General features: G+C 41.6%; 1 protein-coding gene across 4 annotated transcripts in view; it reads left to right on the top strand.

Annotated features, from left to right (window-relative positions):
- The first annotated feature begins 199 nt into the window (after positions 1–199).
- The window catches only part of EWSR1 (EWS RNA binding protein 1), a 30,850-nt gene continuing 9,971 nt past the window's right edge, over positions 200–21,078 (top strand). For all 4 annotated transcript variants that reach the window (XM_012558847.1, XM_004387611.1, XM_023741771.1 and 1 more), the window contains exons 1-8: positions 200–541; positions 4,285–4,321; positions 4,462–4,513; positions 5,750–5,873; positions 13,800–13,986; positions 16,681–16,848; positions 18,639–18,850; positions 19,844–20,024. In XM_012558847.1, the coding sequence (XP_012414301.1) occupies positions 529–541; positions 4,285–4,321; positions 4,462–4,513; positions 5,750–5,873; positions 13,800–13,986; positions 16,681–16,848; positions 18,639–18,850; positions 19,844–20,024 (974 nt within the window). In that variant the 5' untranslated portion in view covers positions 200–528. The remainder of the gene's footprint in view (positions 542–4,284; positions 4,322–4,461; positions 4,514–5,749; positions 5,874–13,799; positions 13,987–16,680; positions 16,849–18,638; positions 18,851–19,843; positions 20,025–21,078) is intronic.

Below are 21,078 nucleotides of genomic sequence, written 5' to 3'. Positions count from 1 at the left end.
TTCTAACACCCTACTGAGGCCCAGGCGCCCGAGCTTAAGCCGAACACACGCGGGCGCGTGACCCCGACCAGCCGCCACGCCGCCCCCTCCCCCGTCCCCTGCCGATTAGTGAGCAGTTGTTTTAGACACCGGTCCCTTCCCCCAGACCTCCCGCCGGCCTCCGTTTTCCTCCAGGGCAGACTCTTCAGAGACGGTCCCTAGAGCCAGCGGACGTAACCATTACTAACCACCTTGCTTTTTGCGAAGAATCACAAGGTTTGATACTAAGACCCGCTCACCGGCCGCTGTAGCCCCTGCACTGTTTTTGGCCCGCGCTTCGTCGCATCCAGCACCCTTTAGAGAAGACTGGGACAAGAGTTGCGGGGGCAAACGACGAGAAAGTGGTGATTCATCCCTCCTTATTCCACCCCCGTGGCCTGGCCCGATGGTAGCGCCCGAGGTTGCGGGCTTCGCGCCTGCGCACTGCGGGGCCTAGGGGGAAAGCGAGAGGAAGACGGACGTTGAGAGAACGAGGAGGAAGGAGAGAAAATGGCGTCCACGGGTGAGTGTGGTGGAACCGCGGTCGCGCTGGCGACGGCTGGGACGCTTAAATGGGAGACTGCTCCTCCATGGGGGTAACTGGGGCGACCGAGTGGAGTTGCCGAGAGGGGTTTGAGGTACCCTTCACGGCCAGACGGGCTCGGGTGCCAGCGCTCCCCTCCTCTCCCCTCCCCCCACCGGCAGGCCGGTTCTGGAACCTTCCGGCGCCCCTGGCGCGCGGAGGGATCGCGGCGGCGCGCGGCTGCGGGGGCGCGCGGGACCCGCCGAGGCCTCCATTGTGTGGCTGCAGTCAGGCCCCGCGCTCGGGGCTGCCCGCCACGTGGGCGGGGCATTCAGCCGGGCACCCCGAAACCGGGGCCGCGGGGCGGACAGCCCCAGCTGTGAGTGGAGCAGCCGCGGGCCCGCTGTTTCTATGATTGATTTCTCCACCTCTTTCCAAAAGGCCGCCCGAGCGGAAGGGGCGACTCTTCCCCTTGGAGAAGCCCGGGGGGAAAAGCAAACAAACAAAAAAAGGTTTCGCGGATTTGCGAGCTGAGGGGCGCCGGCCTCTCGCTCGGCCTATGAGTTGGAACCCCGTCATCCTTGCTCCCTGGGCGGCTGCGGGCGTCTAGCGCCGCCGAGCAGCCTCTCCGCGGGTTCCAGCGCGAAGCGGAACTTCGGCCCCATTGGACTGTGGACGGAATGCCCTTCCCCCCTTGAGATCCTCCAATCCGTTGCTCTCTGGCTTTTTCATTTTTTTCATTATTTCTAAACCGCCCCCCACCTGTCCTCCCCAAAAGCGGTTCCTAGGGCCCTTTTGCAGCCAACGCTGAGGGAGAGTCGTTGTATAATAAGGCCAGCCTGGATCACGAGGCCAGCAATCCTCTTATAAGAAATTTCTGACTTCTTTGCCTTAAGAGGAACAAAAGGCCCGAGCTAGCATTTTAATTGTGCTTCAGCAATCGTCTCGCACGTTTATTCGCCTCCATTGGGGCGACAGGCGTGTTTATGTCGTGGGCTGATAGAGGAAAGGGAAAGAAGGCTCACCGAGGACTTTGAAAGAAAGCCCAGCGTGGGAACTCTAGAATGCGGTGTATAAGGTGGTCCCTGTTGCACGGAATGGTTCCTTAAGAAGGCTGTCTAAACATCACCTGCAGTTTGTAGCACCTTTGTGCACTCACCGGATGTTGCTGGCAGGAGCGAGCACTTTTGCGTCTGAGGGTATTCTTAGGCGGGCTGACTCTTAGCCTTAGGGGCAGTGGGAGGAGATGAGAGGGAAAGATAAGAGAAGCTGTGGGTCTCTCCGAGTTTTAGTTGGAGAAGAGTCCAGAATCTAGCAACTTAAGGACATGTTTCTGACGCTCCGCCACTGTGTGGTTAGTAAACAGGTGAATTCTCTGGCTGAACGTGGCCCTAAAAGAGGACTCTGAAATCCCACAGTCCACGTGTCCTTTCCTCTCACCCTCCCCTTCCTTGCAGTTTGAATTTTGTGAGGGCGGTGTTTTTAGCCTTAGGAGGCAGATGTGTACGTCCAAATTTTCATTCAGCATGGCTGGATATGCTATTTTCTCAGTCACCTTTGCTCAAATCCTGTTGTTATCCACGATGTACTGTATTAGAATTAGTTGTGGTTGATGCAGACACATACAGTATTAGACTGGCTGGGGGGGGGGGCTTGGAGGAGTTCATGTGACTTACCTGAACCTTAGTTTCCTTTCCTGCAAAATGAGGGTGTTAGGCTAGATCTTTTAAGGATTTTTTGAGCCCTTAATTTCTGACTTTACAGCAAAGCACATTGACTACCACAAAGCTGCCCTTTACTGACTTTAAATTACTTTGTAGTCTGAATATCTGAATCTCCACAGTTTGGGTAGTGACTAAAGTATCTAAAAGCTACTGTCTTGAGTAACGTTAGATGTTCTCCTATGTATATGGTATATAGAAAAGTACCCAAAGCGTATGTCTAGTTTAACAAAATTACAACACAAACGCCCAGATCAAGAAATAGAACATCGCCAGCACTCTAACCCCCTGCATTACAGCCCCCTTCCTCTCCCCAGCCTGTCCTGTATTTTTAGTGAAGTCTCTAGCTGCATTGGGGATTAAAAACAAAATACAACTGGTTGCTAAATAATCTGACTGGGGTGTAACTAGCACATTTGAGGTCATATAATAATGTTTGTGCTGTGGTAGATGAAACAGTAATTTTCATGAAACCAGCTTGTTGCTTCACTAGTATGGGGCTAAATCCTCTAGTTTCACACTGATCTGACTTCATCACTTGTTCCCTGTCATCTTTGCCAGTTTTGTTTTACATAACTGCTCCTGTGTAAAAGTCCTCTTACAAACGTTGAATTTACATATTAGCGACTTAAAATCATTTCTCACACACACAAAAAAAAAAAAAAAACAGCAAAATGTGAAGTGAAATATTTTAGGTGCTTCGTTGGTATGTTTTTGTGAATGCCACATGGAAGAAATTATTTGCATTTACTTTTACATGTCTCATAAAGAGCATGACTTGTGCTGTTGAGAATGCCTCAATGTTGTCTTAACAAAACACTTTATTCATCATAGATAGCTTTTGGGCAATTAATTTGATGTTGATGATTCAGGATCCTGAGTTTAGGGGTATACAGAAAGTGGCTAAGTGAAGTGTGGAGAAGTAGATAAGCCAACTTAAAGAGATTGGTTTAGCAAAATGTTGTCAGGACTGTAAGGCCAGCTTTGGAGGATGGAGTAGGGTAGAACTACTCCATGAAGAACTGAAATGCAAACTATTGCTTTTGGAGGAGGGACTGCTTTCTGGTTAGAAAAGGACCGTTTTGTTCAGTCCTAATGGCAGTACTATCTTCAAACAGAACAAAGTATGTATTCTTGTTGAAGGATAAAACAATTGGGCAGAATTTAAAAAAAATTATTCACTGCTTTTTAAAAATAAACTGAGCTTATATAAGTTTGTTTCAGTAGTGCTCTGAAAACTTCTGTTTCCACTAGTAGGCACTTCAGTGGACCAAAGTTTAGTCCCTTTTTTGGCACATGTTGTAAATTTCATATGAAATGGAAAACTGGAAAGGTTTACTTAGAGAAGGGAAGAAAATTTGTGGCATTTTTTAAAAAGTTAAAATCACTTAATATTTAAAAATAAGGTGGTTTTACCTGAAACCAAATTATTTAGAAAAGATTGAATGCTTCCTCCTCTTTGCCAGTTTCCAGGATTCTGCCTTAAATCTGCATCACTGGGGTTTATAATATATCTAGTTTTTGAGTTATTGCACAAATGTAGCCCTGACACAGTCCACAAACCCTTTAAAACACTGGGTTGTGACGCCTGTTCTCTTGTTCTTTGCCATTTCATTTCACAGTCATTGTCCTGCTAGGGAGTTAGGGTTGGTCTGACTTGCTAAAGTGATGCAGTGATAGAAAATCTAGTTTTTGAGGAGATAGATACAGCTATGAGTGGAACCAGTCTGATGTTAAACACTGAAATATTGTTGCATACTTTTTTATATGATGGTAAATGTACACTTTTGATCCTGTTAGTGAGTCTTGTTCTCTGTGGGTCTTAGGATCATGGTCAGGTACTTGAAATCACAGCTTGAGTTTAACTGGCCCAGACTTACTCTTTGGTTTGGTGTCAAGAGATGAGAGGTACATCTGTGTTAGCCTATAGGTCAACTTAAAGAATTCTTCCTACCATCTGAATTCCTTTCCTTTTTTTTCTCTTCTCATTTTACATATATTTTCTCTTCTTGTTTTCTCTAGATTACAGTACCTACAGCCAAGCTGCAGCCCAGCAGGGGTAAGTCAGTCTTTTATGACAGTATTTTGTCTGTGGTTGGTTAATGTTTTTAGAGTACAGAGTCTCCTATAGATGTAGAGGATATAGTGATGGAATCTGGATGTTCTATATTCAGTTCTTGCATTTAATTTCTTTTACAGCTACAGTGCTTACACCGCCCAGCCCACTCAAGGATATGCACAGACCACCCAGGTATGCTTTAAGATGATTATATGTAGCTGCGTCTCCAAGTAAAATGTTTCTATCAGCCATTGAAATAGCTAGCACAGATCTTTTTCAAAAATTAGGTAACAGAAAAGTGAAATAGGAATGTGCTTGTAATCGTAAAATACCCAGGTATTTAAACTTTCACAGTGGGAGTGCAAGGGACTTCATTCTGCCATCATAGGTGAAACCTTTGGTGCCCTGCGCCATGCTTGGTGCTTCTGCATATTTTATTATTTTAAATTTATTTAACTTAGTTAATCACCACAACAATGCTGTAGGTTTAAGATGATATTATGACTATTTTACGGTAAAAAAAAAATTGCAGTGCATAAAGATTGTGTAATTTACTGTGGTAGCACAGTCAGTGGCAAGGTCAGCTCTAAAAGCCATGGCTGCCTGCCTGTGGAGCTCCTGAGCTCTTTCCAGTACACAAGTCTCTGTTTAAAAGCCTGGGCCAACAGATTCTAGAATTAGCCTCCCAGTGTTCTCAAGATCACCTCGAATTCTGAAATGGTCTGTGGCATTAAGTGGATACTAATAACTCTGCCATGGAAACCTAGGGCAGCCAGAATGTGATGTCTCTGGCAGATCTTACATAACTGGTCATTCAGACAAACCTAGAATGCTAACATCTGAAAGAACAGCTCATTCCTTGCCTGGATTTAAGTATTATTGATGTCTCAGTTCAAAAGACAGTACTCTTGATGTGCTAGCCTTAAGAGGACATACAGTGTTCTTGTTGTTTTCCTTGAAGTGATGTTTTAAAGTCTTTGTGTCTTGCTGAAAAGCTGGTTTCCAAAATTGACAAACCTTAGCCCCCTCTTCATTTTCTTTCTCTTCGTTCATTTTGTCCTGCTAATGTTTGTTTCCATTTACTGAAACTGCTACAGTAAGTGTGGGAAATTATACACCCTCTGCCCTTATTGTTCCTCCCTTGAGTGCCTTGTTAATCTCCTCCTGTATAGTTGACTAAGATTTTGTCTGATTATCAGGAGCGTTTTTTTGTAGTTAAGTTTACTAAAATATGAGTGAATTGGATGAGGGGTAAATAGCATTCATAATACTATGATCACTTGTCTGTTTTAAAAATCTTTTTACCAGAAAAACAGTATTTTTGATTGTGGTTGTCTAATTTAGAAACTTAGAAGCAAGCCAGTCCCTTTCATTGCTAAAATACAGGTGTCATACATGAAATTCTTGTGTCTGTTTTCTTTGGAGCAGGCATATGGGCAACAAAGTTATGGAACCTATGGACAGCCCACTGATGTCAGCTATACCCAGGCTCAGACCACTGCAACCTATGGGCAGACCGCCTATGCAACTTCTTATGGACAGCCTCCTACTGGTAAGACCTGCATTGGAGAGACTGTTGGGTTACATGGCTAAGGTACTTGCTAAGGGGTTTGTTACCAGTGTGCTCTGGTGTATATTCTGGTCCATATGTTGGTATCTGGGGATCCTTTATTCTGAGGAGGAAGTATATTTTTTCTTTTTTCCCTTCCCTTATATTCTCTTTAAGGGATCTGTAATAGAATGTGGGTGGGATAAATTTCAAGGTAGAAAAGAACTTCCCTGGTAAGTGTTTTATACAGTGTATTGAATAATTTCACACAATAAAATAGAGAATATGTAAAAGATTGTGCTAACAGTAACACTGGGTAAGAATGAGCCTTCTTAAATTGAGCTGCTTAAAAATCAAACTGGTTTTTACATCTTTTTGCTTCATCTGATAGTGTACCCTCTACTTTTTGTTTTGTGCTTTCTACAGTAGAAGGGACCAATACAGGTTTGACTATCCTGCTCATTCTTGCATGGGAAATGCTTTCCATCTTGTCTAACCCCCCTAATGTTAACCCTTTAGGTGTTTTCGTTTGTTTAACCCCAAAATTTTCTAACATCACACACAACAAGGTGCTAATGGGAAACTGCTTCAGGTGCCATTCGCAGATCCATGTCCTTTTCTCTGTGTGATTTTGGGAAAGGTTTTTTTTCATATTATTTTGTGTCAAGCTTTAATAGTTGTTACCTTCCCAGAGGTATTTTAAATGACTGGTACCCAGCCGATTTCCCCTATTCCCTGAAGGATGAATTGCATGATTAGATGTATTTAGAGGAGCAGACTGCTGTCGTGCATGTATCATGTTTGTCTGTTGGTTTCTAGTCCGGACACATTTGGTTTTCTGTTTGAGTATTATGAATTATTTTTATCATAGTATGTCTACAGAATTAGAATAAATTATATCCTGATATTGGGGTTGAGGGTGAAGTGTGTGATAATTTTTTCATACTTGGCACTATACAACATTGCAGGCTCCCTACTTTTTCTTTCTTTTTTTTTTTTGTTTTTGTTCTTGTTTTTTTAGTTGTATTTCAGGTGAAGGCTTACAGAACAAATAGTTTCTCATGAAACAGTAGTACACATATTGTTTTATGACACTGGTTAACAGCCACACAACATGTCAACCCTCTAACTTCTCAACCTTTTTTTTTTTTTTGGTGAAAATACACATAGCCAAAGATAACACCATTTCAAAAATTTCTGCACACACAGTTCAGAGACATTGACTACGCTCTTCCAATTGTGCTGTTATTCTCACTTAAGATGAAGGCTTACAGAACAAAATAGTTTCTTATTTAACAGTTACTACAAATCTTGCCCTGTGACAATGGTTAACAATCTCACAACACATAACAATATCCTTACCCAACCTTGGGTTCCCTATCACCACCTTCCTTGTCCCCTTCTGCCTTCTGGCCCTTGTCACTGGTCTCCTGTACCTCGTTAGTCTCATTTGGTTTTACGGGGCTGTCCACTCCCAGGCTGAACGGTGAACCTCGGAGATAACTTCACCACTTAGCTAAAAGGGTGTCTGGGGGCCATACTCTCGGGGTTTCTCCAGTCTCCTTTAGGCCAGTAAATTTGGTCTTTTTTTTGTGAGTTAGAATTATGTTTGTTTTTATTTTTGTTGTATTTATTATTATGAAAGGATGCTTTAATACAGAAAACTCTTAAGAATGTAAGAACCCATATTTTCAAACTGATTTCAGTTCTTAAAGTTGTATGTAGTTCATCAGTCTTTGGTGGTGGGGCTATCTAATTTATCTCATTGAAGGAACAGTGTCCTGGACTTGAATGGGAAATAGAGTCAATTTTCGTCATTCAAGGTAATTTTATAAAGTCATTGTGAACACTGAATTAGGGAATACTGAACCGATTGCTGTAGGGAAAATAGAGGGTCACTGGCATCGTGTATATTATATATGTTGTTGATTCATTAACATTGAATTCATGACCAACAGCACTATAATTCAGGCCTGAAGTAAGCTTCTAACATCACAGCCCTGTGCTTAGGAACACGAGAGAGCAGTTCAGCACCATGTCTGGTGGCCATTTTAAACAGCAAAATCACCAACAAAAATGCCAAAAAATATGGCACTAAATAGACCGCTTAAAGGATACTTGTTTACAGCATGAGAGCTGAAACAAGGCAGAGTGTCGCCTTGTTCGACCTCAGCTGGGAACATGCGTGTCGGGCAACTCAAATTTTTTTGCGTTCTGCAAGTTGTTGAGGAAGCAAAATCTGCCAACCCAGACAAACTCTCCATGGAAGTAGAAGAAAAGAAAGGGATTATCATTGAATAAGCATTAAACCAGAATGCGATGCAATTACTGGCATTCCTCTAAAGAGATTGCAAAAACAGACACTTTATCCTTTTATATAGCCTAGCAAATGCAACTCATTTCATAGATGCTCTCAAAATAAATAGTCCTCAAATAAGATAACTTGCCAGCACCATTTGTAATACATAGTTCGTCCTAAATTCACCTGGAAATTGTGATACTCGCCTGTATTTGCTAATTGCCTTTATCCAAAGAAAAAAATCAGTTACTCATGTCTGTACGCAACTTTGAGCCAAGTGCCAGCTGAAGTTAGACTGCTGTGTCTTCCCAGTGACATGGGAGATAGGGGTGCTATTTTCCTTGATTGATTACATTTCCAAGAGACTTCCAAGTCCTTGAGGAAACATTCCTCTGTTGTAAAATTCGCAACGGGCGTTTATTTAGCTTTTCGGAAGATTTATATACATTTCAAAGAGGCAGAGAAAGATTTTTTTTTTTTAATAAATGCTGTAAGAAAAGGGGGGTAGGTCGCTTCCCTTTTTTCTAACAGGGAGAATTAAGCCCCCTTCTCTCTTTTTTCCCTTCTAATTTAAATTTATTCTTTACAGCATGTTTGAGAATGTTTTGGGTTACAAATTTTTTAGGTAGGCAGTTTCAAAGATACTACAGAATCTGTGAATACTGAGGATTGACTGTACTTCCTAATCTGTGAAACTGATGAGGATCTTGAATTGGAGGGGAAATTTTTATCTAAGCTTGCCGGTTGTGTTAGTTGCAGTTGTGGGAAGAACATGCAGTTGGATTTGTAGCACACAGTTTTGAAATTGTTAGATGAACTTTATGGATTAAAGCTGTTGCATTTCTAAAAACAAGAGTGAGCTAATCTTTGGAATCCCTAGGTCATTTTATAGGAATGTGATAGTCATTTACTGGAAAAGCAATGGTCTTTTAGGTACTCTGGAACCATGTATTCTCCCTGTCATTGACTGAGAAAGTCTCGTTGTGATTGTGAACCCTTAAAACTGTAGGGTGTTCTAATGCAGAAACCAGTGGCGTTGATGAGCAAGAGATTGAACTTAATGATAATAAGGAAAGTTTGTATAGACTTTATAGTTTCTGGAGAACCTCTCGTATCTCCCTTAATGCTCACAACAACTTTTGGGGAATATGAACCCGAATTGTACCTGCTGAGCAAACTGAGGCTGAACGAAACTAAGCAGTGACCCAAAAAAAGTAGAAATATGCTTAATACTTTCTTTCTCACCCCATACTGCCTTTACACATAAAAGTCATTGCATAGTCCTTAAAAAAAAAAAAAAATCAAAAACATAGGGTCTTAATAGCTTGTGAGTAGCCATCTAAGACACATCTATTGGTCCTGTCCCGGCCAGAACAAAGGAGAATGATGAAAACCAAAGACACAAGGAAAATATTATCCTAAAGGACCGCATGAACCAGAGCCTCTACCTGCGTAAGCCCAGAAGAACTACATGGTGCCTCACTACCACCACCAAATGCTCTGACTGGAATCACAACAGAGTGTCCCGGACAGAGCAGGAGAAAAATATAGAACAAAATTCAAATTCACAAAAAAAGACTAGACTTACTGGTCTGACAGAGACTGAAGGAACCCCCGAGACTGCGGCCCCTGGACATTCTGCTAACCCAGAACTGAAACCACTCCTGAAGCCCACTTTTCAGACATTAGACAGGCCTGTAAAACAAACAGTAGTACTCCTAAGGAACATGCTTCTTAGTTCAGTCAAATTTGCGAGACCAAATGGGCAACACCTGCCCAAAAGCAAGGTGAGAGGGCAGGAAGGGACAGGAACTGGATGAATGGACACAAGGAACCCAGGGTGGAAAGGAGGAGCATGCTGTCACATTGTGGAGATTGCTTTGAATGAGAAATTGGGCTGTAATCTTTCACTTAAAAGCACAATCAAACTTTATTTTAAAAAACCTGTTGCTGTTGAGTTGGTTCTAATTCATAGGGACCCTGTAGGACAGTTCTACTGCCCCTATCATAGGGTTTCCAAGGAGTGGCTGGTGGATTCGAACTGCCAGCCTTTTGGTTAGCTGCCGAGCTCTTGACCGCTGCGCCACTAGGATAGTTCTTAGGAGGATAAAAATAGACTTTTCCCTCTAGATTTGTTTCTTTAATAAAGCTTCAAAAGGAAGGTGCTCTATAAATTCTACTGGAGTAGAGTTTGTTAATTTTTATTCAAGTTGAACAAAAATTTTGGTAGATTTGTGAGTGCATCTTACTTTTTTTCCTTAAAGTTGTCAGCACGTAGTAGATGTGTTGTCTTTTTTGTTGTCATTAAATCATACTGCTGTGTTGATTGTTGCTCATTCTGCTCGGCTGTTTGTGTGGGTGCTACAGATTTAAAGATGATTATTAATTAACCCAGTGTCTATTACTATTATCTTTTAGTAATACAAGGCTTTTAGCTGTTGCTGCATAGTTTTATGACATGAGTTATTGCTGTGATCAGTTTTAGTTTTTTTGTTTTTGCTTTTTAATTGCTCTTGTAAATCTTATGGATGACCTGTCATCATGTAGGGAAAACAGAATCTGTTTATGAGTAATCACATAGGTGGAGTTAGAGTCTAGTTAAATTTACATAAACGAGCGCATTATATGGTTCACTTTAGGACTGCAGAGAACGTTTAAATAAACAGTTTGGATTAACAACATACCAGCTCAAACTGTTGCTTGTGGCTCTCTGTTTTGAAATACACTTTAATATACATTTCATCCCAACTGTTTCTAGAAGGAAATAACTGCCTTTGTGTATAATTAGATTTAGAATTTCCCTAAAATGTTTAGGATGAAGAAGAAAGTATACACTCTGTGCTCCAAAAGGTGACACTTTAGATTGTACGGAGAGAAGTTACTACACCTACTTCTCACTTACCGACTATCTCGTTATCCGACATTTCATGTTTACAACAATAGTAAAAACATCTACTATCTCACTATTGTGCACATTAACGACATACGTCTGAGGCGAGAGTAATGCTGTCTGTTGTGGTGATCAAGGTTATGTGTCAACTTGGCTGGGCCATAATCCTCGGTGGCTTGGCAGTTATGTAATGATGTAGTCATCTTCCATTTTATGATAGATGCGGCCAGCCTCATTTTCATGTAACAACCTGGTCTTTGGAACCTAACCATGTCAGTAAGTGAGGAGTGAGTATATTTATTTGTTTTTGGCTAGTAAGTTGTGTATTTAGTGAGAAGACTTTAATTAAAGTTTAGGACTCTAAATTTTAACTAAAATGAGCAGTCTTAATTCAAGATTTGTTTTAAATACTGAAGCTATTTTTTACTTTATGAGATTTGGTTTTTTTCTTTGATGGATATAAATACATCTTGACCAAAAAATCACGTGATTTACTTGTGCTCGTTGACCATGAGAAGTAGGAGGGAGATGATCCCAGCACCAGGAGAGTTTAGCCTCATAGGAAAGGTGTCAAGTTAGGAGCTGTAGACTTTTGGGTTTTTGTCATGCTCCAAGCCCAAATCCCAGAGGGTAGAGGACTGGGCGTGGATCCTGCCCTGACTGGCTGAGGCCTGTGAACATTCATATGCGGGTGATGGGAGCCAAGGCAGGAGCTGGGAGAGAACCCATCTTGGTCTGCAACACACCTATGAGAGTAGGTCTTCACCGACACCTGGCTTAGGGGAATAGCAAGTGAAGGAAGAGGGAGGGCTTCTAGTATCTGTCTCCAATGTTGGTGAGCGGGGAAAAGGCCCTTTTGCTTGTGGTAGATATGAGGAATGGAGCTGAGTCACTTGATGACCAGCCTAGAATCTCAAACTGTTTTATTATGTGAAAAGCATTTACCTTTTTAAGATTTGTTTAGGAGAATAATAAATTTAATTTAAAATTAAAAACTTACAAAAATCAAATAATATAACCTATGCTAGTTATACCTAAGCAAATGTACTTTGTAGTAGATCTTTATTATTCATGTGCCATTTCAAACTTCAGTGCTGATAACGAGCATTCTTTAGTTGTTCCCTGAATGAAGTCAGGTGTTCAATTATTTGTTAACATCTACTACTGAAAATTAAACACGTTTTCTGGAATTTCCAGTCTCCTTAAATTAAACACGAACTGCCCATGATGGAACATAATTAAATTAATTGCTACCCATATTACAGGTTTTAGTGCTAAAATGAATACTCTTTTTTTTCCTTGGTTTGTTTTTTTAAATAGCTATTCTAAAATGCTCTGTGCTTTGCCTAACTCTTTCTGGGACATCTTATTCCTGCTTGTTTATTGTTGTTACTTAAGTAGTTAGTTGAGAAATTTCTTAAGGCCTACTAGCAACACAAGTACAGAATTAGCAGCAAAGGCAGACTCATCCCCTATTGAGTGTTTTTAAGAGGGGCAGAAGGAATCCTGTTTTCTACAGTAATACTGGCATGTGAAAGAACCATACTCTCCCTTCCTTTGTGTTGTTTTTGTTGTTCAATGCCATCAGTTGGTTCCAACTCATAACGACCCTACGTACAACAGAACGAAACACCACCTGGTTCTGTGCCATCCTCACAGTCATTACACTGGAGCCCATTGTTCCAGCCACCGTGTCGTCCGTCTTGTTGAGGGTCTTCTTCCTTTTCGCTCATGCCTTTGCTTTATCAGGCATGATGTCCTTCTCCAGGGACTGGTCCCTCCTGATAATATGTCCAAAGTACATGAGACGAAGTCTTACCATCCTCACTTCTAAGGAGTATTCTGGCTGTACTTCTTCCAAGCCGGATTTGTTAGTTCTTTTAGCAGTCCATCGTGTATTCAGTATTCTTCGCCAACACCATAATTCAAAGGCATCAATTCTTCTCTGGTCTTCCTTATTTATTGTCCAGCTTTCACATGCATATGAGGCGATTGAAAACACCATGGATTGGGTCTGGTGTGCCTTAGTCCCTAAAGTGACATCTTTGCTTTTGAACACTTTAAAGAGATCTTTTGCAGCAGATCTTTCTGTTAGGTATGGTTTGAAAACAAATCAGATGGTGCTTTACTGAAAATTGAGTACTTTCAGAGAACTCAGCTTTAAATCAGGGCTTCGAACCGGTTCTTCCCTGTTCAGTCACGGCCAAGGAAGCAACACCGGAAGAGACCTAAATTTTAAAAATTTGGGTGAGCCGGAATGGGAAAAACTACAGGTCAAAGCCCTGCTAGGAACCTAATCTCCCCCTTAGAAAACAAGGGCAACATGTGCATTACATAGCAACCAAATCTCTTGCCCACTGGAAACAGTGGTGCTCCGCTCAAAGATGGCAGCCGGCTGCATCTCTTTGAATGCGTATCATTCTCCACGGTCCTGCCAATAATCCAGTCTCCCACATCAGGCTCCTGAAAGGGCTCACTGCACCTCTTCCGTGTCTCCTGTTCACCCCCTTCAGGTCTGTTCGAGTTCCACTTGATCGATCATGACTGAACCGTTTCAAACTAGTTCAAAGCCTTGCTTTAAATAACTGGTTTGTTACTACTCTTACTGAAGGGGAAATCTTTAAAGGGGTTAAATATCGTGAGGGTTGAAAGTAGGTGGTTTAGGAATTGTTCTGTTAATGAGCGTCTAGACAGATCTCTGAGAGGACCAGAAGTCTGACGCAGCTATCCTTTGTTCCAGGTTATACTACTCCGGCTGCCCCCCAGGCATACAGCCAGCCTGTCCAGGGGTACGGCACTGGTGCTTATGATACCACCACTGCTACGGTGACCACCACCCAGGCCTCCTATGCAGCTCAGTCAGCATACGGCACTCAGCCTGCCTACCCAGCATATGGGCAGCAGCCAGCAGCCACTGCACCTGCAAGGTAATGCTACACTCATCTACTCCTGACTCTACAAAGCACCAGCCTCAGGTTTGAGGGAGGGAAAGCAGCTGTGCACACTTAGAGATTCCGTGACTTAGTTCCATTTTAATGGTTACTCTCACATACTTATTCTTAGGTGTTAATTGTGTTCTTATAGTCATTATATTAATTTGTGCTAGAATACCCCCCAAAGATGTTCTTCATTTAGTAGAGAAATGGTGCCATTAAGGGCCAAAATGAAGGATGCCATGAATGTATTGTTTGGTTTCAGAATGGTGACCTTTTACTTTTCTGAACCCAGAAGAAAATTGAGTATATGGTTTCCCTTACAGAAAGAATTGAACTTTTGATGTTTTATCTTTGGTTTAGGAGCCCTGGTGGGGCAGTATTTAAACTCTTGGCCGCTAACCTAAAGGTCAGCAGTTAGACCCATTGGCTGCCCCACGGGAGAAAGATGTGGCAGTCTGCTTTCATAAAGATAATACAGCCTTTGAAACCCTATGGAACAGTTCCACTCTGTCCTATGGGGTCGCTGTGAGTCAGAATTCGACTCGATGGCAGTGGGTATCTTTGGTTTAATTGACCCCTAATGGGTAACAGCTTTCTCTTTGAGAGGAGCATGGTGGTTCACAGTTCAGGAGGGAGGGTAGCATTATGGATTCAAGAAATACTTATTGTATGACCCAGTTGCCAAGAAAGGGTTTATCTGTATCCAAGAAGCAGAATTGGTGCCTCAGCTTAAGCAGTTGACATATTTTTCTCTACATTATATGTAGAGGCTTTGATAACCTAAATATCATAGGGCAGTATAAGTTACTAACTGGTGCCCTACTGTGGAGTGAATATTAGGGCAAGCAAAGCTCATACCCCATGACGGGTTGTTGTTGCTGTGTGCTGTGGAGTCAGTTTCAACTCACAGCAACCCTGTAGGACAGACTAGAGCTTCCCCCATAGGGTTTTATAGGCTGAAATCTTTATGGAAGTAGACTGCCACATCATTCTCCCACGGAGCAGCTGGTGGATTCCAACTGCAGACCTTCTGGTTAGCAGCTAAGTGCTTAACCACTGTGCCACCGGGACTCCTTCATGGCTGGTTAGCAGTAGGTAAACATTACTTAATAGATTTCAGGTCTCTGCTTTAGGCAATGCACTTAGGTGACTTCTGCATACAGTCTTGAAGGAACATTGAATTCTGATTTGAAAGAAGACTTTTTAGGGAATATATGAGATCGACTTGTAACCTTAAAAACTTTTTTCTGTTGTAGAGTTAAGAAATTAACTCTGGCAAACACTTGTGAAGTTACTTCTAAAATGCACAGGGAATACTCAGGGCCACTTGATGGTTTACATCTGCCAGACAGCATATGCAGTAGTTAAGTTGAACTAACTGGCTGATTCCTAGAGAGTCTCATTTCAGTTGACCGAGGCACTTCAGAGTGTGGTCAGTCACATTTGATGCTGCATTGCAACAGTATGTCCAGGCTGTAGCTAGTGAGTTTTGTACATGAATCGTTTTTTTATGAACCATCCTCATCCTTTTTGGTTCCTTTTTAACCTCTTTGAAACAGCTGTCTGTCTCTCGTGATCACTGACAGCTACTCCCTTTTCCACCGGAAAGAGGGGCTTGTGACCAGCTACAGCTCTGGAGAAAACAGTATTTCCACATCCTCTCTGGTCCACCCGCTGATTCTTGAGGCTTTGCTTAAGATAGCACAAGCTCGCTCTGCTACAAAGTGTTAGGGGTAAGAGGTAATTAGAAGCCCCTGGGTTTTTTCCTTGGGATTGGGATTGGTTTTCATCCCTTAAGAGGGGTATTTCCCAGTTCATTTGAGCATGAGTTTGGCGTGCATACATCTGAGTGTCCCTACCCTACTCTAGTATTTCCCATTTTGGAGACTGAGGCAAGGTTAGGTTTATCTAGTAGTCCAAGTAAGAGTGTAGGTTGTTTTTTGTTTTTTTTTTTTTTTTGTTTTTGGTGGTTTTGTTTTGTTTCCCAAGTCTGTTCTTAATAAATGTGAAACATGAAGAACCCACAGATACTGCAAACTTACAAATGCCCTAGATTTATGTAAATGTTTTTCAGACCTAAAACTGTATTGTTGCAGTTTCTCGACTTTTATCTTCAACGATCTCATTTCTCTGAGAAAAAAGCTTTCTTTTTCCCTAACAAACCACCTCTACTTCCAGATCATTTAAATTGACAACACAAAAGATTTTAATTGCTTTTTATAGGTATTAATACAGAACAAGGAGTCCTTGGGATAGTGCAAACGATTAAGAGCGCGACTACTAGCCAAAAGGTTGGTGGTTTGAATCCACCCGGAGGCTCATCAGGAGACAGGCCTGGAGATCTGCTTCTGAAAGGTCACGGTTTTGGAAACCCTATGAAGCAGTTCTACTCTGCTCAGATGGGGTCACCATGAGTCAGAATCAACTCAGCAGCAGCTAACGACAATGATACAGAAAAAATGGAGCATAATAATATCTCTTCTGTGGATGTGGTTCATTGTGCCCTTTCCTTAGTGTTCTGTTCCAGCAAATGCAGTTGGCAGGCGCTGGGTTTGACGTAGATTAGTTTACTTTTGTACTTATTTCCAAGCTCAATCTGAACGTTGTATTACTCAGAGATTTGTAGCATTCTTAACGAAGTGTTTTGTGGTTGAGAATGTCTTACTGTTTTATTTTTCCCTTTAGACCGCAGGATGGTAGCAAGCCTGCTGAGACTAGTCAACCTCAGTCTAGCACAGGAGGTTACAACCAGCCCAGCATGGGGTATGGACAGAGTAACTACAGTTATCCCCAAGTACCTGGGAGCTACCCCATGCAGCCAGTCACCGCACCTCCATCCTATCCTCCTACCAGGTCAGTCTCTTCATTCTCCTGGCCAACAAGCTAGTAGATTCACAAAGCAGTGTTTTCAGGTTGGTGACCAGCTTGCTTTTGATTTCCTCAGGTATGTTATCTGACTCTACGAGTGACAAGTCTGACCATGTATTGTTACATTGTAAATACCTTAGTCCTGGTTCCCATAGCAGTGCCTGGCAGCCAGTTAACTATTCTCTGTAAATACAGACAGAACCAATTTTACCAGCCTAGGCCCTTCCCTTCGATTTTTCTCTTTTAGTTAACTCTGAAGGATGGAAAGCAGAAGTATATGAAAGAAAGCATTTAAACAGAACAAATAAAAACCATATTCTCCAATGCAGTTGGAATGGATAGTGTGTCGGTTAAAGTACAGGGCATTATGAAGAAGAAGAAACTTCACCTTAATCATTTTATATTTGAACTTAACACACATAAATGTCCATTTATGCACCAGTGTTTTTATGTTGGGCTAAGGTCTTCTCTTGACTACAGGTTTGTTTGTTCCACATTTTCTGTCTTGCGTTAACCGCGTCAGCAGCTACAATATCCAGGTTTTGATTTCTTTAAAATAGAGGAAGGAACTACAAGTTGTCTCATCCACATTTAATTTGAAGCAAGTTTTTAAATGAATTGTCTGAATTGTGTCCTAAAGTGTCAACTTAGTTTTGTTAGAAGTGCAGTTCCTCTTTTTGCACTCACTTCATGAGTTTGCACATTAAAGTGCAGCAGACGTGAACAGGTATGGGAACAAAAACAGCTGACTGGGTAAGTGTCTATACAGCTTGGAGCAAAAGTAGGCAGGGCTCCCAGCTGTTTGTCCACAGAGCCACCCTGTACCTGTTATCCTGGGAACAGTTAGTCTGGCAAGTTGAATAGGTACACATTGATTTAAAGAAGCTCTATTGAATTCATACAGCTGTGGTGTAGGACCATGGTGATAGAGGCTTAGTTTAATTGCATATTTGAAATATGTTGTTCTTTTTGTTTTTCATTATCATGGTTCATCAAGAGTTTTAATTGAGTTCTGTTGAGCCTTATTCCTGTGTAAGAATGTGTCTTTGTTTAGTTTCCCTGCTGTATAATTGACATACTGGTCTGTAATATTCCGTCTTCCATACAGGCTCTTGATTATGAATTTTCCTTATCCATCTTTTTTTATTAATGCCTAGATTTCATAGACGATCAAGTATGTCAGAAAATTTGAAAATGTATTGCGAAGTAATTTTGAACATTTAGACAAATCTTCAAGGGAAAATCACCCATTTTTGTGTGCCTCCCTACCAAGCAATCCTGTACTTTCAGAAAAATCATTGTCATTGCTCAAGGGAATTATTGGAAATAAGCTTGGAACTGAACCGTGAACTTAATCTCTCCGTGTTTTTTCTCAGTGCTTTTTTCCCTAAGGCAGCATTCCCTGCGTGAGCATGTGCGTACTCTTCCTGTATGGGAAGGACCTCAATTTCCAATGTGCCTTGAATATAGCTGAAAATAATTATTTTTTTAAATGGGAGTGGAGGGTTTGAGGGAAGACTGTAAGGTTCTTCAGATGGCTTGTTATAATAACTATTCCCCTCTCTTTCATTTAAAGCCTTATTGTTCTAAATACAAAAATATTTGCTTGTTTCAAATTCAAACTACAGATATGTAGAAAGTAACTACGTTTTTAAGGATATCTGTCTCACATGCTGTGAATTGTCACTTTTATTCAGGGGCTTGAAGAGATAATAACAAGCCATCTTTCCTTCCTAAAAAATTAATTTTTTTTTTTTTTGTCTTTTCTCTTTCAGCTATTCCTCTTCACAGCCAACTAGCTATGATCAGAGCAGTTACTCTCAGCAGAACACCTATGGGCAGCCAAGCAGCTATGGACAGCAGAGTAGCTATGGGCAACAGAGCAGCTATGGGCAGCAGCCGCCCACTAGTTATCCCCCCCAAACTGGATCCTACAGCCAGGCTCCAAGTCAATATAGCCAACAGAGCAGCAGCTACGGGCAGCAGAGTGAGTTGCTAAGAGAGAAAGCCAAATAAGAATGATTGTGTTTGGAGTTTCTGGAGGTGGGGTTGCTCTTTACCATAGTTTACTTTTGGCCTCTAGGATGCATCTTTATGGCATAACACCGTAGCAGATAGCTTCAGTGTCCCTGTAAAGACATCACTGATTTTCTGCAATTTAATTTTGTTATAACCTTTCAGGGGAAGAAAGAAAAAAAAAAGATTTTGTAACAGATCAGAAAAAATGTTTTAGACTGCCAGACCTGCTGTCTTTGGGAAGGTTATGTGCAGTGAGTGAAATCATTACTCCTTATGGCCTGCTCACCCCAAGTCATTGACCATGGAGCAAGAGAGAGTGGGCAGGCAGCTATTGAAAACTATATGATAGTCAAGTAAATGCCATGTGTGTGTATGCACACACATACGTATTATATGTTTTGTACTTTTTATTAATGTATAAAGCATTACAAAATATTCGTAGTTCATTTGTTTGAAAAAGTAACTGAAAAGCCAAAACTGTCTTTACAGTTTTATTTCTACCTGAATTGTTTTATCTTTTTAAATTCCCTCCATGGGCCTGTCTTGTTGCTACTGTGAAATGAGCAGTGCTACTTGATTGTGTCCAACCCTAGTAGCATGCTAAAGCCCTAGGAAATCTGGCTCTACCTTTGTTTCTTGAGTAGTTGAAAGAAGCAACTTTCAGAGGCATCTTAGGACACAGAACCTTATAAACTGTATATTGGCCAGGGGGCTTTTGTTTGTTTGTTTGGGAGCAGTTTATTCTAGGCTAATATATAATAAGGTTATTTCATCCTTGATGAACCACCAGTTTTTGTTGAACTTACAGAGCCTACCGGCTAGGTATGTTTTATTGTGGTGTAAAGAAGATGGTGCCTTGATGAGAGTCTAGCAGTTTAGAAGTCTGTGATTCCAGGAGAAAATGCATCGAGTGGGGGTGTAAATGCTCATCCATGGCTTACAGATGTGACTCTTTCCTCAGGTTCATTCCGACAGGACCACCCCAGTAGCATGGGTGTTTATGGTCAGGAGTCTGGAGGATTTTCCGGACCAGGAGAGAACCGGAGCATGAGTGGCCCTGATAACCGGGGCAGGGGAAGAGGGGGATTTGATCGTGGAGGCATGAGCAGAGGTGGGCGGGGAGGAGGACGCGGTGGAATGGGGTAAGAGCAAACCTTTTCTCCTTTTACCTAATTTTGTTTTATCCATAGGATTTTCAGTGGAAAGAAGGGACTGAAAGACGTAAGAAATTTGTTTCTGCATTTCCATGGACAATCTGTTGAGCTCAAGCCATCTTCTAAAACATGGAAATGTCATCTTTATGGCATATATTAAGTGGCAGCTTGCTTTTTATCCTGCCCGTATACTTTGTTGGATTGGGAAGAACAAAGAATGGCTTTGAAACTAGAGCTTTCAGTTCCCTTCATGGTTTCCAGAGGTAAAAAGCCTCTGTGGGTAGTAGACTTGGGATGGAACACACACAAACCTTCTAACAACCCTAAGTTTTTAACTAATTGCCTCTGAATGGTTGTCTTGAAATACCTGGTGTATATACTGCAGAAAAGGAATGCAGCTATTTTCTACAATGTTTGTCCCCATCTTCTGTTTGTACTTGAAATTGTTGAACATAATGACAGTCTTGGTCCCATACCCCTTAAACTGTGGCCTGAGGTGCATAAAGTTCAGTTGGAACACAGAAAAACCCAAGTGCTTTTTATAGAGAGTAATGTATATGATTACTGGATTGCTCCCCATTGGAGACTTTGAAAAGTCTAAATCAGTTTGACCATTTTGATCGATGGCACAATCTGGTTTAGAAAACTTCGTTCAGATCAGTAACACAACCCTGCTACCTCTGCCTGCCCTTCCCCTCCCTTCTCCTCCCATCCCTCCTCCATTCCTGGTGTTTGTGCTTTAATGAAGGTGAGGTATAATGTTGGTGGTTAACATAATCCAGAAGGCTTAGTTCTGTGTGTGTTCTGTTCCTATATAAGCTAGTTAAAAGTTATGCAGAACGTTATATTAAGTAAATTGGATTTGGTACCACTGTTGGTTCAAAGAAAAATTGAATAGGGTTTGTTCTTTATAGAAGTGGGCTTCAAAAGAAAATGCATGAAAAAGATAATCTGTAACTTTCATATTAGAAAATCTCTTTACGATTGAAATATAGTTAATACTCTCACATGTTCTGCATAACTTAATAAAGTCTTCAGTGAA

This window comes from Trichechus manatus, unplaced genomic scaffold (assembly GCF_000243295.1).
Source record: "Trichechus manatus latirostris isolate Lorelei unplaced genomic scaffold, TriManLat1.0 scaffold00190, whole genome shotgun sequence".
Taxonomy (NCBI): Eukaryota; Metazoa; Chordata; class Mammalia; order Sirenia; family Trichechidae; genus Trichechus; species Trichechus manatus.
Note: the sequence above shows the minus strand (reverse complement) of the source record. Positions and strands in the feature narration are given on the sequence as shown.